The sequence below is a fragment of the Lottia gigantea genome, assembly GCF_000327385.1.
Source record: "Lottia gigantea unplaced genomic scaffold LOTGIsca_64, whole genome shotgun sequence".
In the NCBI taxonomy this organism is placed as follows: Eukaryota; Metazoa; Mollusca; class Gastropoda; family Lottiidae; genus Lottia; species Lottia gigantea.
In genome coordinates, this window is record NW_008710179.1 from 98,052 (window position 1) to 122,958 (window position 24,907).

Sequence of the window (24,907 nt, forward strand, 5' to 3'; positions counted from 1 at the left end):
TTAATCCCACACAACAAGTCAATATAGAGGAATAACATTCAGGGTACAACACAACCATAACATGGGTGTAGAAAAAAAGTTGACCCTTAAAAGACCAGCTGTCATCTGACATAGACAAAAAAGAATGACATTGTTTAGCCTGAATGTTAATTGTCAGAAATGTTATGAAAGTTAGAACAGTCTTCTAAGCCGTAATTGAATTGCAGATGATCCTGATACTTCTGAAAAAGGATATAGCTCTCTCAACTGGATATATGTAGATGACTGTATTCTTTTCATTTTATTTAGCTTTTTAGTAAATTCAGAGACATATACAAACCTGTTTAAAAGCTGTTACACTAATAACAAATACCAACGGTAATATACTGGTAACAGGAGTGACTGGTGTATCTATAGATAACTAGAAAATAAAATAACAAACACTAATAACAAATACCAACGGTAATATACTGGTAACAGGAGTGACTGGTGTATCTATAGATAACTAGAAAATAAAATAACAAACACTAATAACAAATACCAACGGTAATATACTGGTAACAGGAGTAACTGGTCTATATCTAGAAAATAAAATAACAAACAATAAAAACAAATACCAACAATAATATACTGGTAACAGGAGTGACTGGTGTATCTATAGATAACTAGAAAATAAAATAACAAACACTAATAACAAATACCAATAGTAATATACTGGTAACAGGAGTAACTGGTCTATATCTAGAAAATAAAATAACAAACAATAATAACAAATAAATAATTGTAATATACTGGTAACAGGAGTGACTGGTCTATATCTAGAAAATAAGATAACAAACACTAATAACAAATAAATAATTGTAATATACTGGTATCAGGAGTTACCTGCATTATGCCTACTTTAGCTTCAACATTTCAGTAATTTGTTTATTACTTACCTGAACAACACCAATACATAGAAAGTAAAAGTTCGCTATTCTTCTAAACTGTTCAAATAAATTCTTTGGTAAAAAATTCCATACTGTATACTGAAAAAATCAATAAAAGAACTGGTGCTTAAATAAGGTAGAATTTGAAAAAAAAAATGTGTATGTACACAAAAAACAGTTTGATAAACAGAAAAAATGACTGAATATATCATTTTATAAATAAGTGTGAATCAATCATCATATACCAATTACTCTCCTAGTTATATCATGTAAAGCCTATGACATTGACCTTATCTGATGACATTTGGTAACAGTCACTTCAATTGCTGCTCAGGTATATATCGCATTAGTGGCAGGTGTTGAAAAGGTTATGCCACTATGTAGCATCTATAATTTCAGTTTATCAGAGAGATGTAAAAAAATTCATTATGTTATCAGTTAGAGACGCAGTTAATATCACAGCAGTCAGCTGACTTTATGTGCCCTAAATTGTTTTCATGTTATATTTCAAAACAAGCTTTTGATGTTATAACATTTCAATTTAAAATTTTGTTCCTTGTTAATGTTGGCTTCATGATTTAATAACTTCGTGTAATAAGGCTGTTCTTATATCTTTGAAAGAAAAGGCTATAAGTACTATTTATTCACACATTATATTTAGGTTTATAATAACAAAATATATAAATATAATTAATATAATTTATCTGACTTAAGTGCAAAAAAGTTATAAATTAATTAAATTTTTATGATTGTCATTATGAATATACTTCTATCTTTTTACATTTAAACACCTTTATTTGGTATATCAAAAGTACTAAAACTTAAGTAAGTTACTTACACTGTAACAAAATCTAAATCAAAGAAATCTTGATAAACTTACAAACTTTTATTTGAATTTAACTTGCCATATTTGCATTTTAAAATGGTATACATAAATTCAACCCTTTAACAATAAGTGTAAATAAAATAGAACATCATATATACTGAACTTGAAAAACTTAGAGTAAAAATATATGACTTTATTGTTATGTAACATCACTTTGTTTTGGTCACTTTCCCAGCCTGTCAGGGTACTGTATCATGTAATTATAAATGTGTCCAGTAGAAAAACCAGTTGTGTTTAAAGCGTCAACTTATTGCAATTTGTGACAGTGTACCCAAATAAGACCAGGCAATAAAACTTTCATTCCAAGGAAGAATTATATTAGGTTGTGCTAAACAAACTTCCATTCAAAACTGATCTTTCCAAAGTAATATAGCAATTTGATAGAAACTGGTTTGGATGACAAGAGGATGTAAATACCTGATGAATTAGGCACATCAATATGACCTTTAACCTGTTAATTAGTTGTAATTAAGGATGAAAGGAAAAGGTCAGGCCTATATCAAATATTTGTAGGTAATTAAGTTTATATACATACTGACCAAATACAATATATACACAAAATACTTCTTCAATTCATTTCACTAGTATTTCTAATCTAATTAGTTATAGAGATATACTTGAATAATGATGTGTATGTAAATCAAGGTCTAATTTAAACTTAACATGAGCAGCCTTGTTTATTTTTAAAGTACTTTAAATAGTAATGAACTTGATATAAGTCAGTGTCATATAGTTTATACTTATTCTTCCAGAAAATTAAATGAAGTACTGGTACTCGTGTTTATATATCAAATCAGACCCTGATGTTCACAAATAACTTGTTGACTAAGAAAATTTACGCCATTTTAATATTACACTCTAACCTGACAGGAATTGGAACAAATATTTATAGGCAAATCATATGTTTCTACAGTCGTTTATCATAATATCATATTAAACACATCAATGCACAGATTTTCCTTTTTTATGTACAGCTAACGTCAAAAGGCTTACAGTTATGAAATGAAAAAGAATTTTGTAGGTTACTTTTCTTCTCAGGATTGGGTTGATGAGGACGCTACACAAGGAGAGCAGCAATAGCCAATGATTTCCCACCATGATTGAGGGATCTTTTAAAATGCTAGAATATTACCCACCTTGGAAGATATGACTCTATTATCAGGAAAAGATTCTGGAATGTAAACTTCTTCTGTACTAGGATGTTTATGACCAATGTTTACTGTTCTTGTTTGTGGTTTTGGGGCAGACGTACATCCCTAAAATACAAAAGAATAAGGTTATAAAGAAACAATTTCATTTTGAGATAGAGAACCAGTATATACCCATACAGCAAAGGAATCTAAAATTCCATAGGCACAAAAAAAAATATACAACACTTTAAGAGCCAAACTTGAAAAGGAAACAAAACCAAGATATAAACACATGAATAATATCAGTCCATAGCATGTACATTCCTAGAAAGAGTCAAAAAATAGGATACAATGTTCCAAAAGAGCATGTCCTGTTCCCTCCAAACACTTTAACAGTCATCACTACAGTAGAGCTCAGATACAACTAAGTTATCTCTATCTGAAATGGCTAGCATTGCTGAATTTACCATTCAAATCTATCTTTAGTCCACTGTGTAACAACTTTCAGCTCCCACACAGAATCACAATCATAAAAAGCTCAAAGAATTTTAAGCTAACTCCTACCAAAACTACTTGGACCATTGAATTTTGGGCCTTAATTAATTCACTTCAGTCCACTAAATAATAATAATGATAAGAATTTTCAGCCTACTGTAATTGAAACTGCTTGCATCTCTGATATTGAGAATTTAGATCTTATACTTCAGTCCACTGAACAAAATATTTTACAAAGAGAATATCATAGCCACAGTTTAATCCTAATCGCAGATCCAAACAATATGAAGTACTGACAGAGAGAGAGAGGGTTAGTGAACTGAGTTAGTGAACTGAGCACCTGTGACCAGTCATAATGTAATTGACCATGACAATACTAATTACTTTACTTTACTAATTGCTTTATAGATGATTTAAATCACTGAATGGGATGAATCTAAATCTATTGACAAAGTCTATGTTTTATCTAGCACATCAAGTGCTCTAGGTATTAGGTATCACTAATTATGTTATAATATATATTGTGATACAAGGGCTACAATACAATATATATCAAGCATTAATATTTTTCTCTTAAATTGTCTTTTATACCTAATTTAGCCCCCAACTTCACAGTATATAATCATTAATTTTTTGTAGATAATCAATTGTTTACCAGTGGGTCAGAAGCATCAAGAAACCTACTCATAAAAGTTTGGCTTTATTAAAAGTAGTGATATTAGCAGATTATGTGCATATTGGAATCATTTGCTTATTATGTTTTAGATGATGTCTTACTAGGGCAAAAACATGGAACAATGTTCATTTGATCTGCAATGGAAAAAGCGAAACAGGTTTACATTGTCTCAAATCATGTCTTTACGCTACAAAAATTTCTTATGTATGACTCCACCTGATATTTTATTGTGATTATTTTTTTTTTCATTATGAAATTTCTAGACTAAATTTCACCAGTTTTTTAATTTCAGTGTAAGAAATATCTGTAAAGAGATTTTAATACTGCCAAATAAATTTAATTCACATAATTCAACTAAATTTTGTCTGACGATTAATATTGAAACACAATCTTCTTCTATAAAACTTTAAGACTACAATGTAAATAAGATTGAATTAGTAACAAGGTAAAATATATATAATAACAGTCAGTGTTCAAACAGGAAGTCAAATGTATTTCAATGAAAAAGATTGTTTGCTCTACCATTGAAATTTTGTATTTAATTTATGTACTTGTGTGAACTTATAATATTATTCTATTCTTTTCATAAATTAACTATTAAACATAATTCCATATGGCGATTCACAATAACTTATTGGAACTATAACAATCTTCAATGGTTTTTGCTCTATTTTATAAAAAGAATGTTTAAGGAATAACATCTATGCTCCATTTTATTAAAGGAATGTTCGAGATATCGTGGGTGACTGATTAAAACTATGTATACCGTTAACGAATTATGATGTGAAATTACTTTTCGAGAAAAACGCAAAAAAAAACTATTTGTACGCGTACTTTGTTAAAATCTTTCTTTTTAGGTATATGTGGTTTTCATTCTTTGAAAATTGAAACCTTGTATAACAATTAAAACACTCTGGCCTATTCACCCAATAACTCGTATAACAGTATACATACAAGCTTTTTCGTTTTAATCCACAGAAAAAGGAACATTGAACCGCATAAATATAATATAATATTTTACGAGGTTCTAAATATGATGGTTTAAATATGTGTTATCTAATTAGTGGTTTTTGGGTTATTTACAATCAAGCTAAGAATAAGAGGTTTTGATCAAGCGGTAACCAATGATACAATATATGTTTTAAATAAATGAGAAGACTATTATGGATTATGTTCAAGGAATTCATGCTTGATATATGCTCGATATTTTATTACAGGAATGTACAAGAAACTAGTAGTATAAGCTTACTATAAAACATAATAACAATCAAATCAATTTTAGCTTATATTATTTACTGATGGTTAATAATTATTATTATAATATAATAGACACAAAATCACTGTAAAAATATTAATATCTCTAAGCTTATATTAAACAGAACATTTATTTTTGTTCAGGTAATAATTTACCACCTTAAGTAAACAATATATTTTTATATGGCCTGTAATCTACTTAGATTTGAAGATGGTCTTTTTCAAATATTCTCTAAAATACAATTTTGATAAAATAAAAGTTTTAAGAAATACAATGAAAAATAAAATTAAGTGATTGGATAATGAGATGAAGATTAAAAGTCATTTGAAGCTATTTTTTGGTGAATATGGCTGCTGATTTACAAAAGTTTGAACTCATTTGCCTGCTTACAAGATGCAATTTGCGACCAAAGAATATATGAATGATAATTGCATTGAATGGATTTTAATCAAAATGAAAAAATCAGTTGGAATCTATAGAAATTGTGCATCAACTAGAATTGTGGGCATATTAATGACATATCGTGGGTGACCGCTTGAAACCTCGTATAACGATATCTGACGCGGAATTACTTTTCGAGAAAAACGCAAAAAACTATTTGTACTCGTATTTTGTTAAAATCTTTTTGATTATTTTTTTTACCGCTATACGTGGTTTTCATTCTTGGAAAATATAACAATTCGAGATCACCGGACTATTGAACCAAAAACTTGTATAATAATACAGTATACGAGGTTTTTCATCTTCATACGCAGAAAAGGAACATTGAACCTCGTATAATAATATATTTTACGAGGTTTTAAATCTGACTGTTTATATACGTGTTTTTTTAATTAGCGCTTTTTGAGTTATTTAGTATCAAGCTAAGAATACGAGGATTTGATCACAAGATCCGCCCTTTTGCGAGCTTTCGAACGGTACCAAAAAGTCAAAATGACCAAATATGGCATATACGAGGTTTCAAGCAGTCACCCACGATATATATTTTTGAATTCAATTAGACATCTGAAAAAAATATCTGTAATGTCAGGCAATAAAAAAATTCTCATTGGGAAATAACGTACATAGATCAAAGACCTTATTTTAGATGGGTTTGTCCATTCAATAGTTTGAATACAATGGACTAGTCACCACCCTGTTTGGTTTATTTGTAAACTTCACCTGGTACTAATAAGAGTTATAGTAGAAATCTACTAAAACCTGTATGTACTTTAAACATGTCAACCATTGACCTCATTTCACTATTTCATTAAAAACATTCACCATTTCACTACCAGATCACACTTACTATTAAAGTAGCCATCCCACATAGATCTTACCTATAATATTTTAATATTCGAATATTCAAATTCGTGGCATGAGCGAATAATTTAAACGGGTCAAAAGAGTCTAATTATCCAACATTATTTCTTCTATTTCAATAGATTCAAGTTTCAAATCTATTTGGCATTTTTCTTTTCCATGACAAAAATAATTTTTTTTTTTTACACTGAAAAACTTTGCGGGTAAATTTCCTGAATCCTATACAATGCATATAGGAACCTTTTTTCGGTAATATCTTTCACTTTCCAATTTTTTTTCTCGGATAACCCTTTTAGAAATGACAGAACTGGTACTGGTACTTAAATTGTAGTTGAGAGACATGCAATAAACAATCTTTTCAAACTGTTCTACTTTTAAAATAAAAACTAAGGAATGTGCACTTTCTGGCCAATGCAACTATTGAAGACCGATTGCCAGATATTGTATGTGTTAATGTGATATTTACATACATTAATAGAAAATAACACTTCGCAGGTGGTTGAAACTACTGATAAATTTAGAGCACTGACTGAGAGTTCATTCATAGTAGATCTATGCTATAAAATATTTACCAATTTCTCTTTTAAACGTGTCAATTTTGACGATGACATTCTGCTATTTCCTTCAAGTACTTTTCGAATTTAAAATTTAATTCAACCCATCATAACTTCCTAATTCAAGGTATACTCTTCAGTCTTACAAGTTCTTTCAACTGTTCAAATCCTGTTCAACACCCACTCATGCGACAACTTTCATTTTCAGCTGTAGTAACATGGTCTATGTGTCAATAAGTATGGTCAATTATTTCCGTCGGTGGCTCCGAACAATTTTAGAAATACCATATATAATACTAAGAAACGCAATACATTGGAAAATAATCTTGTAGTTCATGGTCAAAGTCTTTTTATCTTTGACATCTGACGTATGTCTTCAAATTCAAGTAGGCCTCCATTGTATTGAATATAAATAACTTTATGAAAAACTAATATAGGATTATCAATGATACTCAAAATGCAAAGTCGGCCTCAAAAATGAAATATTTGATTGAATTCAAATTCAGTTATTCATAATATTAACAGGTCGAAAATATGTCGTTCCACAGTACAAAGAATTGGCGAAAAGATTTGACCTAGGCTTGTTGAACCAAGTCCACGGCCCCAACCCCTCAGAAAAAAATGTAGAAGGGCATATATGTTTAAAAAAGTTCCCGGGGGAAAGGCCTCAACCAACTTAAGTGGGGCCCTCATTCATCTCGTTGAGTCACTGTGCTTTTTGTAATGGATCATTATGAATGGTGTGCAAAGATGATATAACTTATGAAAGGCGCTCAGACCGACATTTTGAATGGTAGAATTCTTAAAGCATCTTATTTATCCTATATTTTCACAGAATGCATGCAAAAAACGAATCGGAAGGGATATGATCTAGCCGCCTGTAAAGTTATATTGTAAATTGCGAACATCTAGTTCATCAAAGTATTTGGTACCGGTAGCCACTTTGATTCGTCGGTATGAAACAAAAATCACCTTAAACAAAATGCCGTTAAAGAAATCAAGGATTAACTAAATCCGATAATCCAGGTAACCCTAAACAACAGTAACTATCAACATTAGATTTCAGATTAACTAAAGGGTATAAATTAACCTATAACATACTAATTTCTATATCAACATTAAAACTTGTTACTGTTCATTAGAACATCTACAACAAGGTTTACATTTCTCCTGTAAAAAGAATCACCAAATTTCAAAATGGTAAGATACTTTTAATCAAATTGATTCTACATGACTATGAGAGCATTTCCCCAAATTATCTTTTCGAATATGTGAAAATAGACCGGAAAGGAAAAGAGAGTGAAACGCATGATATCTTCGTGTCCCCGCACTTTAGAAATTTCCAACAGCAGCACACTTTCTTCGCTTTATCTCCTTTTTTAGTTGTCTTCCCTTCAAAAATGACATTAATCTTCTACGAGAGCTGTCCATTGAATTCTACTTTAAAGAGAACTGCTCCTATAGTCTTCGTTTTTATCCCTTTTCAGCGTGAGGTTATTTATTCCATGTTGGTCAAGCTGGTGTCCAGATGGGCAATGCCTGTTGGGAGTTGTACTGTTTAGAACATGGTATCATCTGATGGTCAGATGCCTTCTGATAAAACTATTGGAGGTGGAGATGATTCCTTTAACACTTTCTTCAGCGAGACTGGAGCTGGTAAACATGTTCCTAGAGCTGTATTTGTGGATCTAGAACCAACAGTAGTAGATGAAGTCCGAACTGGTACTTATCGTCAACTCTTCCATCCTGAACAACTCATCACTGGTAAAGAAGATGCTGCTAATAACTACGCTAGAGGTCATTACACTGTTGGTAAAGAACTGATAGACTTGGTTCTTGATAGAACCAGGAAGCTAGCTGATCAATGTACTGGTCTTCAAGGATTCCTCATCTTCCACAGTTTTGGTGGTGGAACCGGATCTGGTTTTTCTCTTCCTTATTGATGGAAAGATTGAGTTTTGATTATGGGAAGAAGTCTAAATTAGAGTTTGCAGTTTATCCTGCTCCACAAGTTTCGACAGCTGTAGTAGAACCTTACAATTCAATTCTTACCACCCATACTACATTGGAACATTCTGATTGTGCTTTCATGGTAGATAATGAAGCTATTTATGATATCTGTAGAAGAAATCTGGATATTGAAAGACCAACTTACACCAATTTAAACCGATTGATCGGACAAATTGTTAGTTCTATTACTGCATCTCTACGATTTGATGGTGCTCTCAATGTAGATCTTACAGAATTCCAGACCAACTTGGTACCTTATCCACGTATTCATTTCCCTTTGGCTACCTATGCTCCAGTTATCTCTGCTGAAAAGGCTTACCACGAACAGCTATCTGTGGCTGACATTACCAATGCTTGTTTTGAACCAGCTAATCAAATGGTCAAATGTGATCCTCGCCATGGTAAATATATGGCTTGTTGTATGTTGTATCGCGGTGATGTTGTACCCAAGGATGTCAATGCTGCTATTGCCACGATCAAGACCAAAAGAACCATCCAATTTGTCGACTGGTGCCCAACTGGTTTTAAAGTCGGTATCAACTACCAACCACCAACTGTTGTACCAGGAGGTGATTTAGCCAAAGTCCAGAGAGCTGTTTGTATGTTAAGTAATACCACTGCTATAGCTGAAGCATGGGCTCGACTGGATCATAAATTTGATTTGATGTACGCCAAGAGAGCCTTCGTCCATTGGTATGTCGGTGAAGGTATGGAAGAAGGTGAATTCTCTGAAGCGAGAGAAGATTTAGCTGCTCTTGAGAAAGATTATGAAGAAGTTGGAGTTGATTCTGTTGAGGGCGAAGGAGAGGAAGGAGAGGGAGAAGAATATTAATACGTCTTTTTGAACAAAATGCAAAAATTTATCAAAAAATTTTGCTATATTATTATGTTGTTTTACAACTAATCCATTTCTCATTAAATGAAATAATCGGTGTTTTAGTTTTCAATAAATAATAACAATTAAATTTATTTCGTTCTTTGTTACAATATTTAATATGATTTGCCAAAATTAGAACAGTCTAATGGTCTTAACTGTAAGGCGATGATCCGATGATACTTGTCATTTGTTATTCCTTCTTGCAACATAATATTGACCTCTGACCTCTGACCTATTGGCACCTAATTAAAAAACATGAAAAGAAAATAATACAAAAACTACGATTATGTCTTTCATGCTGTATCAAGATGCAAATTTTGTTGAAAATAAAAGAGCTATCGTTACTCTGTCTTGAATTACAGTTAAAAGGAAAAAAATCCGTCAATATTATGTTGAATGCGAAAATAAATAAACCTACTTCCTGTAAAAACTGACATGGCGCGGGAACTGAAGTAAACATGTCAAATTATTGAACGAAATCGTTATATTCCGTTCAAATTTTTTGTAATCAACATGGCCTCCTCATCTGAATCGACTGAGTCGACGCCCTCATCACTTCTAAAGCGATTGTGCTGCCAAGTGACGGGACTGTCTGATGGTACTAGTGTTTTTTATATTCTGATTAGACACTTTTTTTAGTAGGCCTTGAACATTTTTTTACTTTTGGTTGAACTGGACTTTTAGGTCTATTCCATAATAAGATTTCACTCCAGTCAAGTATATGTTGATTGTCATTTAATTTATCGTAAAATTAGTTAATTGAACTCCATATATCTCATAAATAAATCACACATGACAAGACATAACATCAATTGCATGTTATAATGGATATTGGATATCCCTACAAATACTAGCCTACAATACAATGTTGTCAAATAGAAGATCTATACCAAATCTGAAATTTTGAGTAAATTTGAAATTTGCTATTTTTAGGCGGCTTCATCATAGTTTTAAAGCTTTTGTTACCACTGTTATCACATTCCTCTTTCAAATTTAGATGCTGTCTTACCTCATTACCAGTTTGCTTTAAGAATAGTTAGTAGGTAAGATTAAATTATTCCTTTGATATATGGTACCTTGTCTGTAAAAATGCTAACTCTCTGACTACATTGATTTCTGAATTGAATTTTGGCAATCATTTTTGAATGAATGGAAATATCAACTACAAAATACTACTGAGAGTCTTAAATTGTCTTTGAGTTAATGGAAATTGAATTTTCTAGGAGGAAAATGTGTGTATTTTAGATGTAAAATCACTGTTCCTCATAATTCTATAGACCTGAAGGCATTCTAAGACAAATGGAATAGAATTGAAAAATTATTTTCAATACTTACTACATTAAAAGACTTTAAAAGTTTCAATTCAACTTTTAGCTCAGGCCATTTGTGTCTTATTAATTTGTAAAAACACAAATTTCTATACTTTATTTTCTTTTTTCCAGTAAATTTGCACCAGCAGTTGAAGAAGATGAATTTCAGGTTTCAGAGAAAATCAAAAGACAGTGTAAGTTGTAGTTATATTAATGTATGATAAGATTGTCTGTTGATATGCAATATTCTTTTAATGACATTTTCATGTAGTGGATCAGCACTTTCAAGAGAAATTTATAAATGAACCTTATATTACCTTATTGAAACTAGAAACAATATTCATCCTTGCACCGTTTTTCATTAGGTCAACACTGATAATGATACACGAAGACAAATAAATATCCATTTAAAGATATTTTGAGAAACAGGTACTAAAGATGAGATGTCTTTGCATTTTAGTAGTAATTGTGTTGAATACTTTCAGTGGTAAGAAAAGGTAGAGAAAAAGATGCTGCTATTTTTTCAGAATTACACAGGAAATTAAAGGCACAGGTATGTTTTCACACCAATTACTTGAAAATTTGATTTTAACAAACAAACTGCAAGGGTTTAGTCACTTCCTGAAAGTTTGAACTCATATGCATCATTGGTTGTACCTGAAAGGTGATTATGACAAAAGCTGCAGTTACATGTTTACATAAATTTGACAGAAAAAGGTATTTTGTATCACTTTTGAAAACTTATCTAAAAAATTGATAAGAATAACATTAATAGACAGGAAATGCAGTAAGAGTTGCAGATATGTCTTTTTTCCACAAGTTTTAGTTTAGAATGCTTATCATAGATTTAAAAATCTGACATTTTCTTGATTTATGTATTTTAGGGTGTGCTACATAATAGATGGGGAGTGTTATATTTATTAATGTCATTAAGTGATACAGCACCATCATCTAAACAGGTAACTATCAGCTTTTTTATCAAAGCAATATTGAATGCTCGCAATGAGCGTTTACTAATTTCAATAATCTTATTCTTAATCTTGAAAAGATGTACATATTGAAATATTCTATAAATACTGAGGTTCATCTATTTGTTGGACTTTTTTGTTCAAGATTGGACAGGAGAAATTGGAGAAATTTTTGTTAAAAATCCAAAGATGCAACACAAGTGATGGGATATAATTTTAACCCTTTTTTTATGCCCTTTGATTCCTCCCATATACAAGATTACTGACCTTACTTTGAATTTGTTGGTTATTTTAAAGGGATTTGGGTAAATGAGATTTAAATAATACTTCTTATTTTATTGACAAAAATCATTTTTTCAGACATCATCATTTATCAACAGTTCATTGTTTAGTAAAGGACTACCTGCTTATGCTACTTCAACACCATTCCATGGAGGTACAAGAGGTGGGCGTGACATGACTTTAACTCACAGTGCCCTGTATAGTACTGGCAGTAGTGGTATTAGTAGTATACACAGTGGACAACATACTGATACTACTCCAGTCCCTCAAAGTTTTATGCCAAGGTATTTCTTATTTGTTATTCCACCTTTAATGTGGCAGTGTGAAAGAGCTCTATTTGAAGATGATGATGGTAGCATGAAATTCTCAATAGTAAGATAAAATATTCAAAATCAAGTCAGGTGTGTACAGTCTTTAAATGAAACCGTATTGTTTTTGCTATTGCAGTAATGTAGTAGGATCTGACCCATACCGTACTGTTAGTAATAAAACCAGTGAAGATCTTGCTACTCGATTAGGTACAACAACTATCACGAAATCAAAACAACATGGTGAGTTATGTTTCATACACTTGATAAAGACTGTTGCTTACCAGATTTATAGTCTCAATATATCAATTGTAGAATGATACATTAATTATATATTTTGTGAGATATAGTTATCAGTTAAGTGAGATTTTTGCAAATAAAGTTAAAAAAGTTACATTAAAAATTGTTGAAAAATTCCCATCCTAATGATTTATATGTCTTTTTCAGAATCTGCATTGGTACCCAGAACTCCAGGTATGGTTGCCAAGACAACTACAACAACATATGTTTCCTCACACAGATCACATGATAGTAAGATAATTTCCTAGGTTCTATTTGCATTTTCAAATTTTATTTTCTAACAAGTCATGTCATCGTGATACTTGGGTCGTAAGGCAAAACCCATGATGATCATTATATCATTAAGTTTTACTCTTTCCTCATTCACAACTGTTTCAACTTATATTTAAATCATTCTTATATTGCATACTTTTATGGTATTATTTCAGAATCAGATGAAGTCAATGAAAGTGAATTATTAAAAGATTTAATGTATGCATTTCAAGGTATAGAAGGTAGATGGATTAAATTCAATACTGTTAAAGATGGTTATAGAATAGATTCTCAGGTACAAGTGTTCTATTGCCACTTTGCTTAATTTGATTGCTATTTTTCTGTCTTGATTATCAACAAATAGCCCATCATCTCAACCTTGGGATCTCTCTGTCATGTCTGAAACAGGCTTCATAATGTCTGCAAATAGATTGTATCAGTTGAATGTGATCATCATCATTTTAAGATGTTTGAATAAATATCCCCCAAGATAAGAGTTTCACTTACAACAAATACTCACTTTATCTTAGTTTAGAAAGTATGTAAAAATTACTTAGATGGATAGTCTAATCTAAGCTTGATACAATTTGTTCAGACAATTGCTTCATATGTCATACCAATGAATTGAAATTGAATTGAATTTATTCTATTGGTAGGCTGGAATACCTAAAGCAGTTAGACAACTAGTTAGTAAGTTAGCAGAATGTGGTTGGTTATACAATAAAACTAAAACATATGTTACATCATGGAGTACTGATAAAGCTTTTGGTTTAGTTGGACAGAGTTTCTGTGCTGCCTTACATCAAGAATTAACAGAATATTATAGATTTATTACAGTCATGGAAGCTCAGGTGATATAAAGTGTATAGTTTTTAAAAGATTCCAATCAACTCTGCTTTTCTGAACTGATCTTAAATCTTATGATTCAATACGCTATGTTCTTTATGTTTTTGATAATAATTACAAAATATATTTTTGAATATTTTATTTTAACAGCTACAACATGAACAAGATGCAGGATTTGAAGACTCTAGTAATACTGGTCTAACATTACGTAGATTGGCTGTCTGGACATTTGATCCTCTAGTTAGACTTAAAGTTTTAGCTGCTTTAGTTGATGCTTGTAAAGGTATGCCAAATAGCAGATGACTTCTTCATTCTTCATTAACTAAATGTACTGTATACTTTTTGTCAAGTAATCTTATGCAACTGTTTATAAAATTACACAAAAAAAAACAGAGCATACCAAAACATTAGAGATTAAATTCTGGTTATCACAATAATAATTTAAATATTTTTAGGTAAGAAAGGTGGTGCTCTAGCTTCAGCTATTTACTCTTATATACAACATGGTGATCCATTTGTTAGATCATTGATAAAACATACTTTAACTATGGTAAGTAATCTACTCTGTTATTACTTAATACAGACACCATAATGATTGCATATAGTATGCAGTTTCTACCCTAAAACAAGTCTTTTATATTTGTTATTGGGAATATGATAATCATGAAACTTGTGAATTAATTCTTTTTCTTCTTAACCAATTCTTAACTTATGATATCTATCAATGGGATACTTGAACCATGATTAAACTAGTTAAAACAATTCTAAAGATATTTTTAGTATTTGTATGTATATCAGAGGCACTTACAGCTTCATGAACAAATTCATAAAACTTCATTATTGCAAACACTGTAGCATGAAGGGATTTTTACAGTTGTAACATTATAATTTGATTTCCAATATACAGGTATTTCAACCAGTCTATGCTACATTAGTAAGGTGGATATATGATGGTGAATTAGAAGATACTTATCATGAGGTATGTATTAAATTTGTTCCAATTCTGTTTCTAATGTAAAATTTTCTTGAAGGTGGAGATGTTGTGGCTCTAGAATTTCACAATTTTTTCTGTATAATAGATGCTTTCTTTGTGTGCTGAAGAATGTGAAGGTTGAAGATCATTAGTGAACCTGAAAATGATCTGTGGTATCTGCAAAGTTTCCCTCAGTGCACACAGCAAATTGATGTCTTTTTTTATATGTTTAATGCATTAAACTGATTAAGTTCAGTTATAAAAGCATTCTCAACTATTTTTTTTTGTACACTTCGGCAAAAGCTTCCATTTCTGTGACATCTTAATCCAATCTATTATTGTCTTTAATTTCAGTTTTTTGTGGCATCTGATCCTACAGTGAATCATGATAGATTATGGCATGATAAATATAGTCTACGCAAGACAATGATACCATCTTGTATCAGTACTGAACAAGCTAGGAGGGTAATATTCTTGGTTTTTCCATTAATGTAGAAATATAGAAATTTACCATTCATCTACTTGTAATTTGTTTTAAAAGTGGTTTGATCTCAGCATGAAATTCAGTTTTAACTCTGCCTTAAGGACTATGAAATGAATATTTTAAGATAGGCAATGTACACACAGCCACTTGTAAATGTATTTATTGAGGTGAGTTATAAATCTATATATTTACATTATATGTCTAGATCTATCTATTTATGCTATCTTTATAGATATTATTAACTGGTAAATCTATAAATTTCCTACGTCAAGTTTGTCAAGATAGAACATCAACTGCTGGTAGAGAGGCTGCTATGGATCTACAGATCTCACATGGTAACTTGTAAACTGTATTTTCTATTAAAAAATATACCTAGAATTACTTTACTTACTGAACAGAAGCAGTTCAATTTTAACTCTCACAAAAGTTACCAATATTCGCAATATTTCCTTTGATTAGCCAAAATTAATATTTATTGTGATGATGTGTGAGTCAAAATCAATTGAATGTTTTCCCTGAAAATTTTCTGTCAAATCTAGAAATATACTGCAACTCTCTATAATCTAAAGGAACTAAAATCATTGACAAGATTGAAATGCAGTCTAGAACTGAAACATTTTGTTGCAGAATTTTTATGATTTCGAAGTTTTATGAAATGAGCATCAAAATTTTTTGGTTGGTCATGCAGATGTTCACCTTCTCCTACTTGATGCTGTAAACTTTACTTTTAAATATTGTTCTGTTTTCAGCTGAAACCATGTTTACACAAGATAGTAATAATGATTTTCAAGATATGATAGATTTAGTTTATAAAGAAACTAGTCAGAATCTACTCACAGTCTTACATACTAAATATAAATTTATGGATCATTTAAAGGCTATGAGAAGATATCTATTATTAGGACAAGGAGATTTTATAAGACACCTGATGGACCTACTTGAGTAAGTATAGAAAGTGATGAATCTTTTGCAATAGGCACAGAAGTAAAGTCTTATTGCTAGTCCAGATATCACATTGTAATCATTACATGTAAGAAGTATTTTTGCATCTGGCCATCATTGCATTTAAACTATTTATAGTATACATGAGTCAATGTCAATGTAACACACAAATTCTTCTGAAATATTTTTCTCATATTTGTTAAAAACAGACTTAATTTTAAGCCCCAATGATCAATTCTAATTCCCTATATTTAAGATCTAATCATCCAGTAAGGCCACCATGCCATCTGGAGAAATAAAAGGCCTAGCTAAACCATCTAGTAATTTATATCTACATAATTTATTGTATTATTATAGAGAAGACCTAGCTAAACCAGCTAGTAATTTATATCTATATAATTTATTGTATTATTATAGAGAAGACCTAGCTAAACCAGCTAGTAATTTATATCTACATAATTTATTGTATTATTACAGAGAAGACCTAGCTAAACCAGCTAGTAATTTATATCTATATAATTTATTGTATTATTATAGAGAAGATCTAGCTAAACCAGCTAGTAATTTATATCTACATAATTTATTGTATTATTATAGAGAAGACCTAGCTAAACCAGCTAGTAATTTATATCTACATAATTTATTGTATTATTATAGAGAAGATCTAGCTAAACGAGCTAGTAATTTATATCTACATAATATATTGTATTATTACAGAGAAGACTTAGCTAAACCAGCTAGTAATTTATATCTATATAATTTATTGTATTATTATAGAGAAGACCTAGCTAAACCAGCTAGTAATTTATATCTATATAATTTATTGTATTATTACAGAGAAGACTTAGCTAAACCAGCTAGTAATTTATATCTACATAATTTATTGTATTATTATAGAGAAGACCTAGCTAAACCAGCTAGTAATTTATATCTATATAATTTATTGTATTATTACAGAGAAGACCTAGCTAAACCAGCTAGTAATTTATATCTACATAATTTATTGTATTATTATAGAGAAGACCTAGCTAAACCAGCTAGTAATTTATATCTACATAATTTATTGTATTATTATAGAGAAGACCTAGCTAAACCAGCTAGTAATTTATATCTACATAATATATTGTATTATTATAAAGAAGATCTAGCTAAACCAGCTAGTAATTTATATCTACATAATTTATTGTATTATTATAGAGAAGACCTAGCTAAACCAGCTAGTAATTTATATCTACATAATTTATTGTATTATTACAGAGAAGACCTATCTAAACCAGCTAGTAATTTATATCTATATAATTTATTGTATTATTATAGAGAAGACCTAGCTAAACCAGCTAGTAATTTATATCTATATAATTTATTGTATTATTATAGAGAAGATCTAGCTAAACCAGCTAGTAATTTATATCTATATAATTTATTGTATTATTATAGAGAAGATCTAGCTAAACCAGCTAGTAATTTATATCTATATAATTTATTGTATTATTACAGAGAAGACCTAGCTAAACCAGCTAGTAATTTATATCTACATAATTTATTGTATTATTATAGAGAAGATCTAGCTAAACCAGCTAGTAATTTATATCTACATAATTTATTGTATTATTACAGAGAAGATCTAGCTAAACCAGCTAGTAATTTATATCTATATAATTTATTGTATTATTACAGAGAAGACCTAGCTAAACCAGCTAGTAATTTATATCTACATAATATATTGTATTATTATAGAGAAGACCTAGCTAAACCAGCTAGTAATTTATATCTACATAATATATTGTATTATTACAGAGAAGACCTAGCTAAACCAGCTAGTAATTTATATCTACATAATTTATTGTATTATTATAGAGAAGATCTAGCTAAACCAGCTAGTAATTTATATCTACATAATTTATTGTATTATTACAGAGAAGATCTAGCTAAACCAGCTAGTAATTTATATCTATATAATTTATTGTATTATTACAGAGAAGATCTAGCTAAACCAGCTAGTAATTTATATCTACATAATTTAACTGGTATATTAGAGATGGCTATTAGAGCTACTAATGCTCAATATGATGATGCTGATACTTTAAAAAGACTAGATGTTAGATTATTAGAGGTAGGCATTATAAAAGAAATATACATGTTTTGCTTGGCTGAATCATACTTCTCCTAACATACATTCAAACTTAAAAAATGTATTCTACTTTCATTGCCAAAATTGCGTTGAATCCCAAAAAGGAGTTGAACCTTATATATCTGTATTAAAAAGGTATTAAATATTCTTGTTAGTTTGTTTTATGATATTTGTTAAGAATAAACTGTAATATAATTGTAGGTATCACCTGGAGATACTGGTTGGGATGTATTTAGTTTAGATTATCATGTTGATGGACCCATCAGAACGGTATATATTCAATTTCTTATTATTTAGGCTCATTTTCTTAAAAACTGCTTATTTATGTTCAAAATCTGTGCAATATTTTACATTATTGAAACTCTTAAATGACATCTTTGCTGCAAATAAATGATTAATCAGATGCAGAATTGTAGGACATAAAACGTCATTTAATTGGCTTCAAATAACTGATGGCTATAACCGTTGTAGGTGGACATAGGAAAATCACTCTGTTTTTATTTGTAGGTCTTTACACCAGAAAGTATGATTCTGTATCTACAAGTATTTAATTTTCTATGGAGAGCTAAACGTATGGAATATATATTGGCTATGATCTGGAAAAATCAAATATCTTATGCTAAATATTTAAAACCTATACCAGGTAAGTTTAACTTCTGACCTGAATTGTTAAGTTTGGCTGTGGTCAACATTTGATGAACACAAAGGTAAGCTAGATTTTTTTTTTCGGTTTACGTATGATCCTTATTCAGTATGCATTGACCATGTAATTTACTTTCTATTCTATGGTTATGTTATAAACACCAAGATAATCAATTTGACCAATTAGTAGCCAACTTTTAAGAACAATTTGATTCACCATTTATGATTTGACATCAGACTTTGCATTTGACAAACATCGAATGACACGCAATGGCTAACTGTTATTTCTCCTGCAGAGAATATTTATCCTCGATCATCCAGAAAATAGAGCCAAATCAATAGCCCTGTTTATCAAGTCTGACTTTAATGTGGAAATAGGTATAAAATGCTCCATTGAACCTGTAAAAAAATTTCAGAAATCTCGATTTTTTTCAGAACTAAATAAAATCCTTCATCAATGTCATATATTAGGAGCTGAAATGGTACATTTTATACAACAAGTACAATATTATATCAATTTCGAGGTTAGTCTATAAATATTTCATGTATTAACATAACATTCAGAGAATATGAGAAAATTTCCTATAATGAATATTTGTAATGTATTCAGCCAGCTTCTAAAATATATCGTATAAAATCATAGAAACTTTAAGTTATCATACCATTATATAATTTTATACTGTAAAATATTAGTTGTAATTGTTTCTTCTTTAGAAAAAATGCCTCAATCTTGGGAGAGACTTAAGATTTGACTTAATTAATACAATCTAAATGCATTTCTTATATAAAATGAGCAGATATCAAATTGATATCAGTATTGAATATGGGTTATCGGTTTATGTTATAGGTTATAGAATGTTCGTGGGATATATTATTAACTAAAGTTGCTGAAGCTGAAGATTTAGATTATATTATAGCAGCACATCAAGAATTTCAAGATACAGTTATAGCTAGATGTTTATTAGACGACAAATCTAGAGTAGGTAGCAACTTGATTCTTATGTTCACTTATCTAGGCTTATACTTGGTCTTCTATTAACACTTTGAATTTGACTTGTCAGTTAATTTTGAAAATTGCATCTTGTACCCTATGCATATAATCAGCTATTGTTATTATTGAGTAATAGCATGTTTGATATCAGATTTGTTGGCAATTCACAACCCATTCCTGTAAGCAACCGACAAGGTATTTAGATAATCCTTTAGCGACATTTAGGGGTACAGATCACATTAAATAACGGAACACAATTTTATGGTATACTACTCCTTAGTTTTATTACACACGACATTTCAACAATCTACATTGTCATCATTAGGTGAAGAAAGTGATATACAAGAAATGTAGTCTGAAATGGTCAGAAAAGAAAAACTCTTGCTTAAGAAACATAGAAAACATGGATATTATCTCACAGAAACAATGAAGCATATGAAATTTGAAATATCAGTATTTTGATTCTTATTTATGTTTAATTGCAGGTAATATTAACACAGTTGAGAACAATATTTGATTTAATCATACAGTTTCAAACAGCACAAAGTCAATTCTACCAATCAGCTGAACATGAAATAGCTTGTAGAGAGAAATTTAATAAAATGAAAGATAAGAGAACAGAAGAGGTTTGTATTTTTGTCACTACTGATGGGTTTCAGAATAGGTATTTTGCACCATTGATATTCTAAAGACAACTACAAACTGACCATGAAATTTTGTTGCTACTTAAAATAAGAAATAGTTGTTTTTTGAAATTCTCCGTATTTATATTTGCATGCTAGAAGTCGCTTGAATCACTCAAAAGTAAACTAAGATTTTTATTTTATTTTGGATAGGGTGAATGGGCTTTAACTGAAGCCGAATCTGAAGAAGAAAGTAATAGAAAAGAGGAGTTTCTGAATACAGTGATACCTTCAACATGGGCTCAACTAACAGTTTTAGCTCAGTCTTATCAGGTATTGTACTATGTTAGATTGTTTGAGATAGACTGATCATAATCAACAACATATGGCTAAAAGAGTAGTACATGTAGTTACATTACTTTGGCAAAATTTGTCAGAGTTTTGTCATGATTTAAAAACAGTTCATATTGTTCAGACATTTCAGGGAAAGGTGTGTTTATTTGTATTCATAAAAATCATGGTTGTAGTGTCTGTAGGTAAAAAAGCATCCATATTTTACTAGGATAACTAACTAATCAATTAGGTAGTGGTAATGATATGAATAGTAAATATAAAACATGAAATTCTATGTGAAATTTTACGTATTTATATGTAGTCTTCATTATAGATTATGTAAACACCTGTGTAAAGATCCTCTAATTTTGCCAATCACAAAACAGCAGAAGAGCTTAGGCTCCACGCACTTAGACACAGTTGCTAATCACCACAATCAATCACACAAAATGACCTCCCTCCAATCTGTCTGGATATCTTTTGTCTGCATTGCAAGTACCTCATGCACACTTCAAGACACAGTTTGTCAGATACACATTATAGTACATGCTTTGTTGTTTATTTCAGGATATGGTACAAGATTTTCTAGTAATGTTAACAAGTCATGCTGATGTTAATTTGAGATTCTTAAGTTTCCGATTAGACTTTAATGAATATTATAAATGTCGTGCTCCAGATAAACTTCGTAGTCCCTTAATGTATCAACGAACTAAACGTGTTCGGTGAAAACTATCTACAGTAAATGTGCCTTGAATCAAAATTTATTAAAGGTGAAATTCTCATATCTTAACTTTGTTAAGTTTCACACAAGATTGATTGGGCTGGGTTTTTTAAAATTTGTGTAATTGAAATTAAGCATTTAAATTTCACTGCTGCACATATTTTATGACATGGCTTTATTTTATTTAGAAGTTCCAGTAATAATCGAGCAAAAATATTTATATTTCCTTGTGCCATATATATGCTTCAATACTTTCACATATGAATACTTTTTAACAATATTAATATTCAAAATTGATTTCACCAACTCAAGATAATTCTGCTATGCATTTTCATTTCATTTTTAATAGAATTTTCTTTATCAAAAAAAAAGGATTTCTGAAACATGATACTGTTTCACTGTTAAAAGGTATCTCTGGAACATTTATTGCACCATTTTGATTTCCTGTCTGAAGTCTGTGGTTCCTTCCTTCCATTCCAGAAAATCTCTTTGAATCTCTCAAATCTGTTGTTATTTGATATTGATTTTGTTATTTGTATATATTTAAGGGTTTTTTGTTACTGTATAATATGTGAGATTTGATAATAAAATAAACTGATAAAGGCTATAGTTTATCCCATAAACAATTGACTTAAAATTAAACAGATTTGACAAAACAAAAGCATTCTTGAATATGTTTTTCCCCAAGCCTCTCCAATCATGTGCACATATAGAGATGCCTCAACAGTTGGAAGTAAAAGAGTAGGCTTTTGGCAAAATTACCTTTAGGTGTAGCCTGTTAAATAGTCAAATCAATTGCAGAAACATAACACAAAAAAAAACAGCAAACAGCAATTCCTTTAAATTATTCTCATTTAAAATTAGTTGATAGTTATATAATAGTTTGGCAATTCACATCATTGGGAAGGGGGACTTTTCACTTGACCCATATAGCTTAAACTATGAATTTGGAAATTGTTCCAAAATAGAACATGAATACATCTCAAGATTCTCTCTTTGAGGCAGCAAACAAAGGATAGTGTAAGGAGTTCAAGATGAATTACAGAAGAACAACTAATGTATAAAAATATTTATATACATTTACAAAATAAAATAGTAAAGAAATTTAAACTTGAGAAATCATCAAGACACAAAACTAATATTAGACACTTGATCTTCAGTCACAGCATTGGGTGGAATTATATTATCCATAGGTAGACTTGAAAAATGTTGGCGCAAATGATTTAAGGCTTTATTGGTCACACCATATAACTGTTTCTCCTTAGAAAATTCTTTAACCAATTCTTTTTGGTTCTGTTTCAAATCAAATAATTGTTTTTCATATTTCACTTTAGTATTTTGAACTGCTATATCCACAGCTCTCTGTCTTTCCTGTACAGCATGTTCTAGTTTCAGTTCTAAATTTTTACGTAGCAGACGCTCTTTATCATGTGACACTCGCACATCTTGGATTTCTTTCATCATTTTAGATTTCTCTTTATCAATTTCTTTCCACATGTCTGTAACAGTATCTAATTTAGCACTGCTATGATCCAACTGATGTTGTAAATTCTCACAATGGATTGTTAAACGTTTGTTAGATTTCGCTGCTTCACGAAGTTTAATGTCTGATTTTTCTATTTCATATTCCTGTTTTTTCACGATGCCTTCTAAATATTTATTCCTAGCCTCATATTCACGTAATTTCACTTTTAAATCAGATATCTGGGTTTTAGCTGACTTGAAAACCTTCCTTAACACATCCAGTTCCTCAGTGTCCCAAATACCTGATTGTTCTAAATCTTCTTCAGAATATTCCAGTGTTGGCTTGGAATCGTCTGGTACACTTGCAGGAGAAAAACTCTGAGACTTCTGTAGGTCTTTAGTTTCTGTAAGAAAACATCAAAGAATTAAAGTGAGATGAATTACAGTACTGAAAAGTATTAAACAACAGCAAATTTCATCGACATCAAGGTTCATTTTATCTTAGTTAAACTACAAATATCTTTCATAAAGGAATATATGCAAGCAATATTCAACAAAGTCTTTGAATGGCATTTAGCAATTGTGAGTACGATATATAGACACAGCTTTATGGAACAACAATCACTGGTTAAAGTTTTATGCAACGTTTCGACGTGTTTCCCCCGTCGTCCTCAGGCACATAATGAGAAGAAGTGATGGGCAAACTATATATACATTAATGCTTATTATTAAGAACACACAAGAGAAAATGGTTTATTGATACATTACATTAAATTTTAACAGGTACAATAAGAGGTACATAATTCTTAAAATAACATACAGGCTGATTAAGTAAAATAATTGAAGTAAAGTAAATGAATTAAAAAAGAGATTAATTGAAGATTAAATAAACAACTATTGCTGGTATTGGAGTCTTTTATTAATAGAAATTACATTGTTCATATAACTAACTATGCTTAAAGTTGGAAATTGTTTTTGAATATGAATAATTACAAGTTGATAAGTTTATCATATGCATGCGATAAACGAACACCTTCATCTCTGTTAAGGTCAGGCTGATATCTTCTGATGTTGATAGCTTCATGAAGTCTCCTGGTTTTATCTATGTGCTTATTGATTGTCAGTATGTTGGTGTTGTCAAAGTTGACTTTATGTCCTGTTTTCCTTCCCATAGCAAGATGTTCAGCCACAGCAGATGTTCCTTCATTGCCGGGCTTGTCTTGATGGTCTTTGAGTCGAACATC

General features: G+C 30.4%; 4 protein-coding genes across 4 annotated transcripts in view; 2 read left to right on the forward strand and 2 right to left on the reverse strand.

The window, feature by feature from the left end:
• The window catches only part of LOTGIDRAFT_235389 (hypothetical protein), a gene marked incomplete at its 5' end in the record, with an annotated part of 22,146 nt that extends 15,493 nt beyond the window's left edge, over window positions 1–6,653 (reverse strand). Inside the window, 4 exons of the mRNA XM_009064620.1 lie at window positions 320–400; window positions 918–1,007; window positions 2,931–3,050; window positions 6,639–6,653. Coding sequence (XP_009062868.1) covers window positions 320–400; window positions 918–1,007; window positions 2,931–3,050; window positions 6,639–6,653 — 306 coding nt within the window. The remainder of the gene's footprint in view (window positions 1–319; window positions 401–917; window positions 1,008–2,930; window positions 3,051–6,638) is intronic.
• Window positions 6,654–8,771: 2,118 nt separating this feature from the next.
• Window positions 8,772–10,183, forward strand: LOTGIDRAFT_207089 (hypothetical protein; the record flags this gene model as incomplete). Its single annotated transcript, XM_009064621.1, has 2 exons — window positions 8,772–9,038; window positions 9,107–10,183. The coding sequence occupies 2 exons, from the start codon at window positions 8,772–8,774 to the stop codon at window positions 10,046–10,048; spliced, it is 1,209 nt and encodes a 402-aa protein (XP_009062869.1). The 3' UTR covers window positions 10,049–10,183.
• Window positions 10,184–10,606: 423 nt separating this feature from the next.
• LOTGIDRAFT_167139 (hypothetical protein) lies at window positions 10,607–22,204 on the forward strand (the record flags this gene model as incomplete). The annotated part of the gene is made up of 25 exons (XM_009064622.1): window positions 10,607–10,691; window positions 10,807–10,810; window positions 11,536–11,597; window positions 11,889–11,956; window positions 12,288–12,362; window positions 12,732–12,937; window positions 13,101–13,104; window positions 13,319–13,322; window positions 13,409–13,435; window positions 13,690–13,808; window positions 14,170–14,364; window positions 14,510–14,642; window positions 14,815–14,909; window positions 15,267–15,338; window positions 15,687–15,797; window positions 16,049–16,115; window positions 16,566–16,758; window positions 18,736–18,871; window positions 19,091–19,159; window positions 19,397–19,532; window positions 19,967–20,055; window positions 20,379–20,510; window positions 21,008–21,148; window positions 21,359–21,478; window positions 22,046–22,204. 25 exons carry the CDS (start codon window positions 10,607–10,609, stop codon window positions 22,202–22,204), a joined length of 2,502 nt encoding a protein of 833 aa, XP_009062870.1.
• Window positions 22,205–23,257: 1,053 nt separating this feature from the next.
• LOTGIDRAFT_204531 (hypothetical protein) overlaps window positions 23,258–24,907 on the reverse strand; it is a 3,851-nt gene continuing 2,201 nt past the window's right edge. Inside the window, exon 3 of the mRNA XM_009064623.1 lies at window positions 23,258–24,067. Within this exon, the coding sequence (XP_009062871.1) occupies window positions 23,322–24,067 (746 nt within the window). The 3' untranslated portion in view covers window positions 23,258–23,321. The remainder of the gene's footprint in view (window positions 24,068–24,907) is intronic.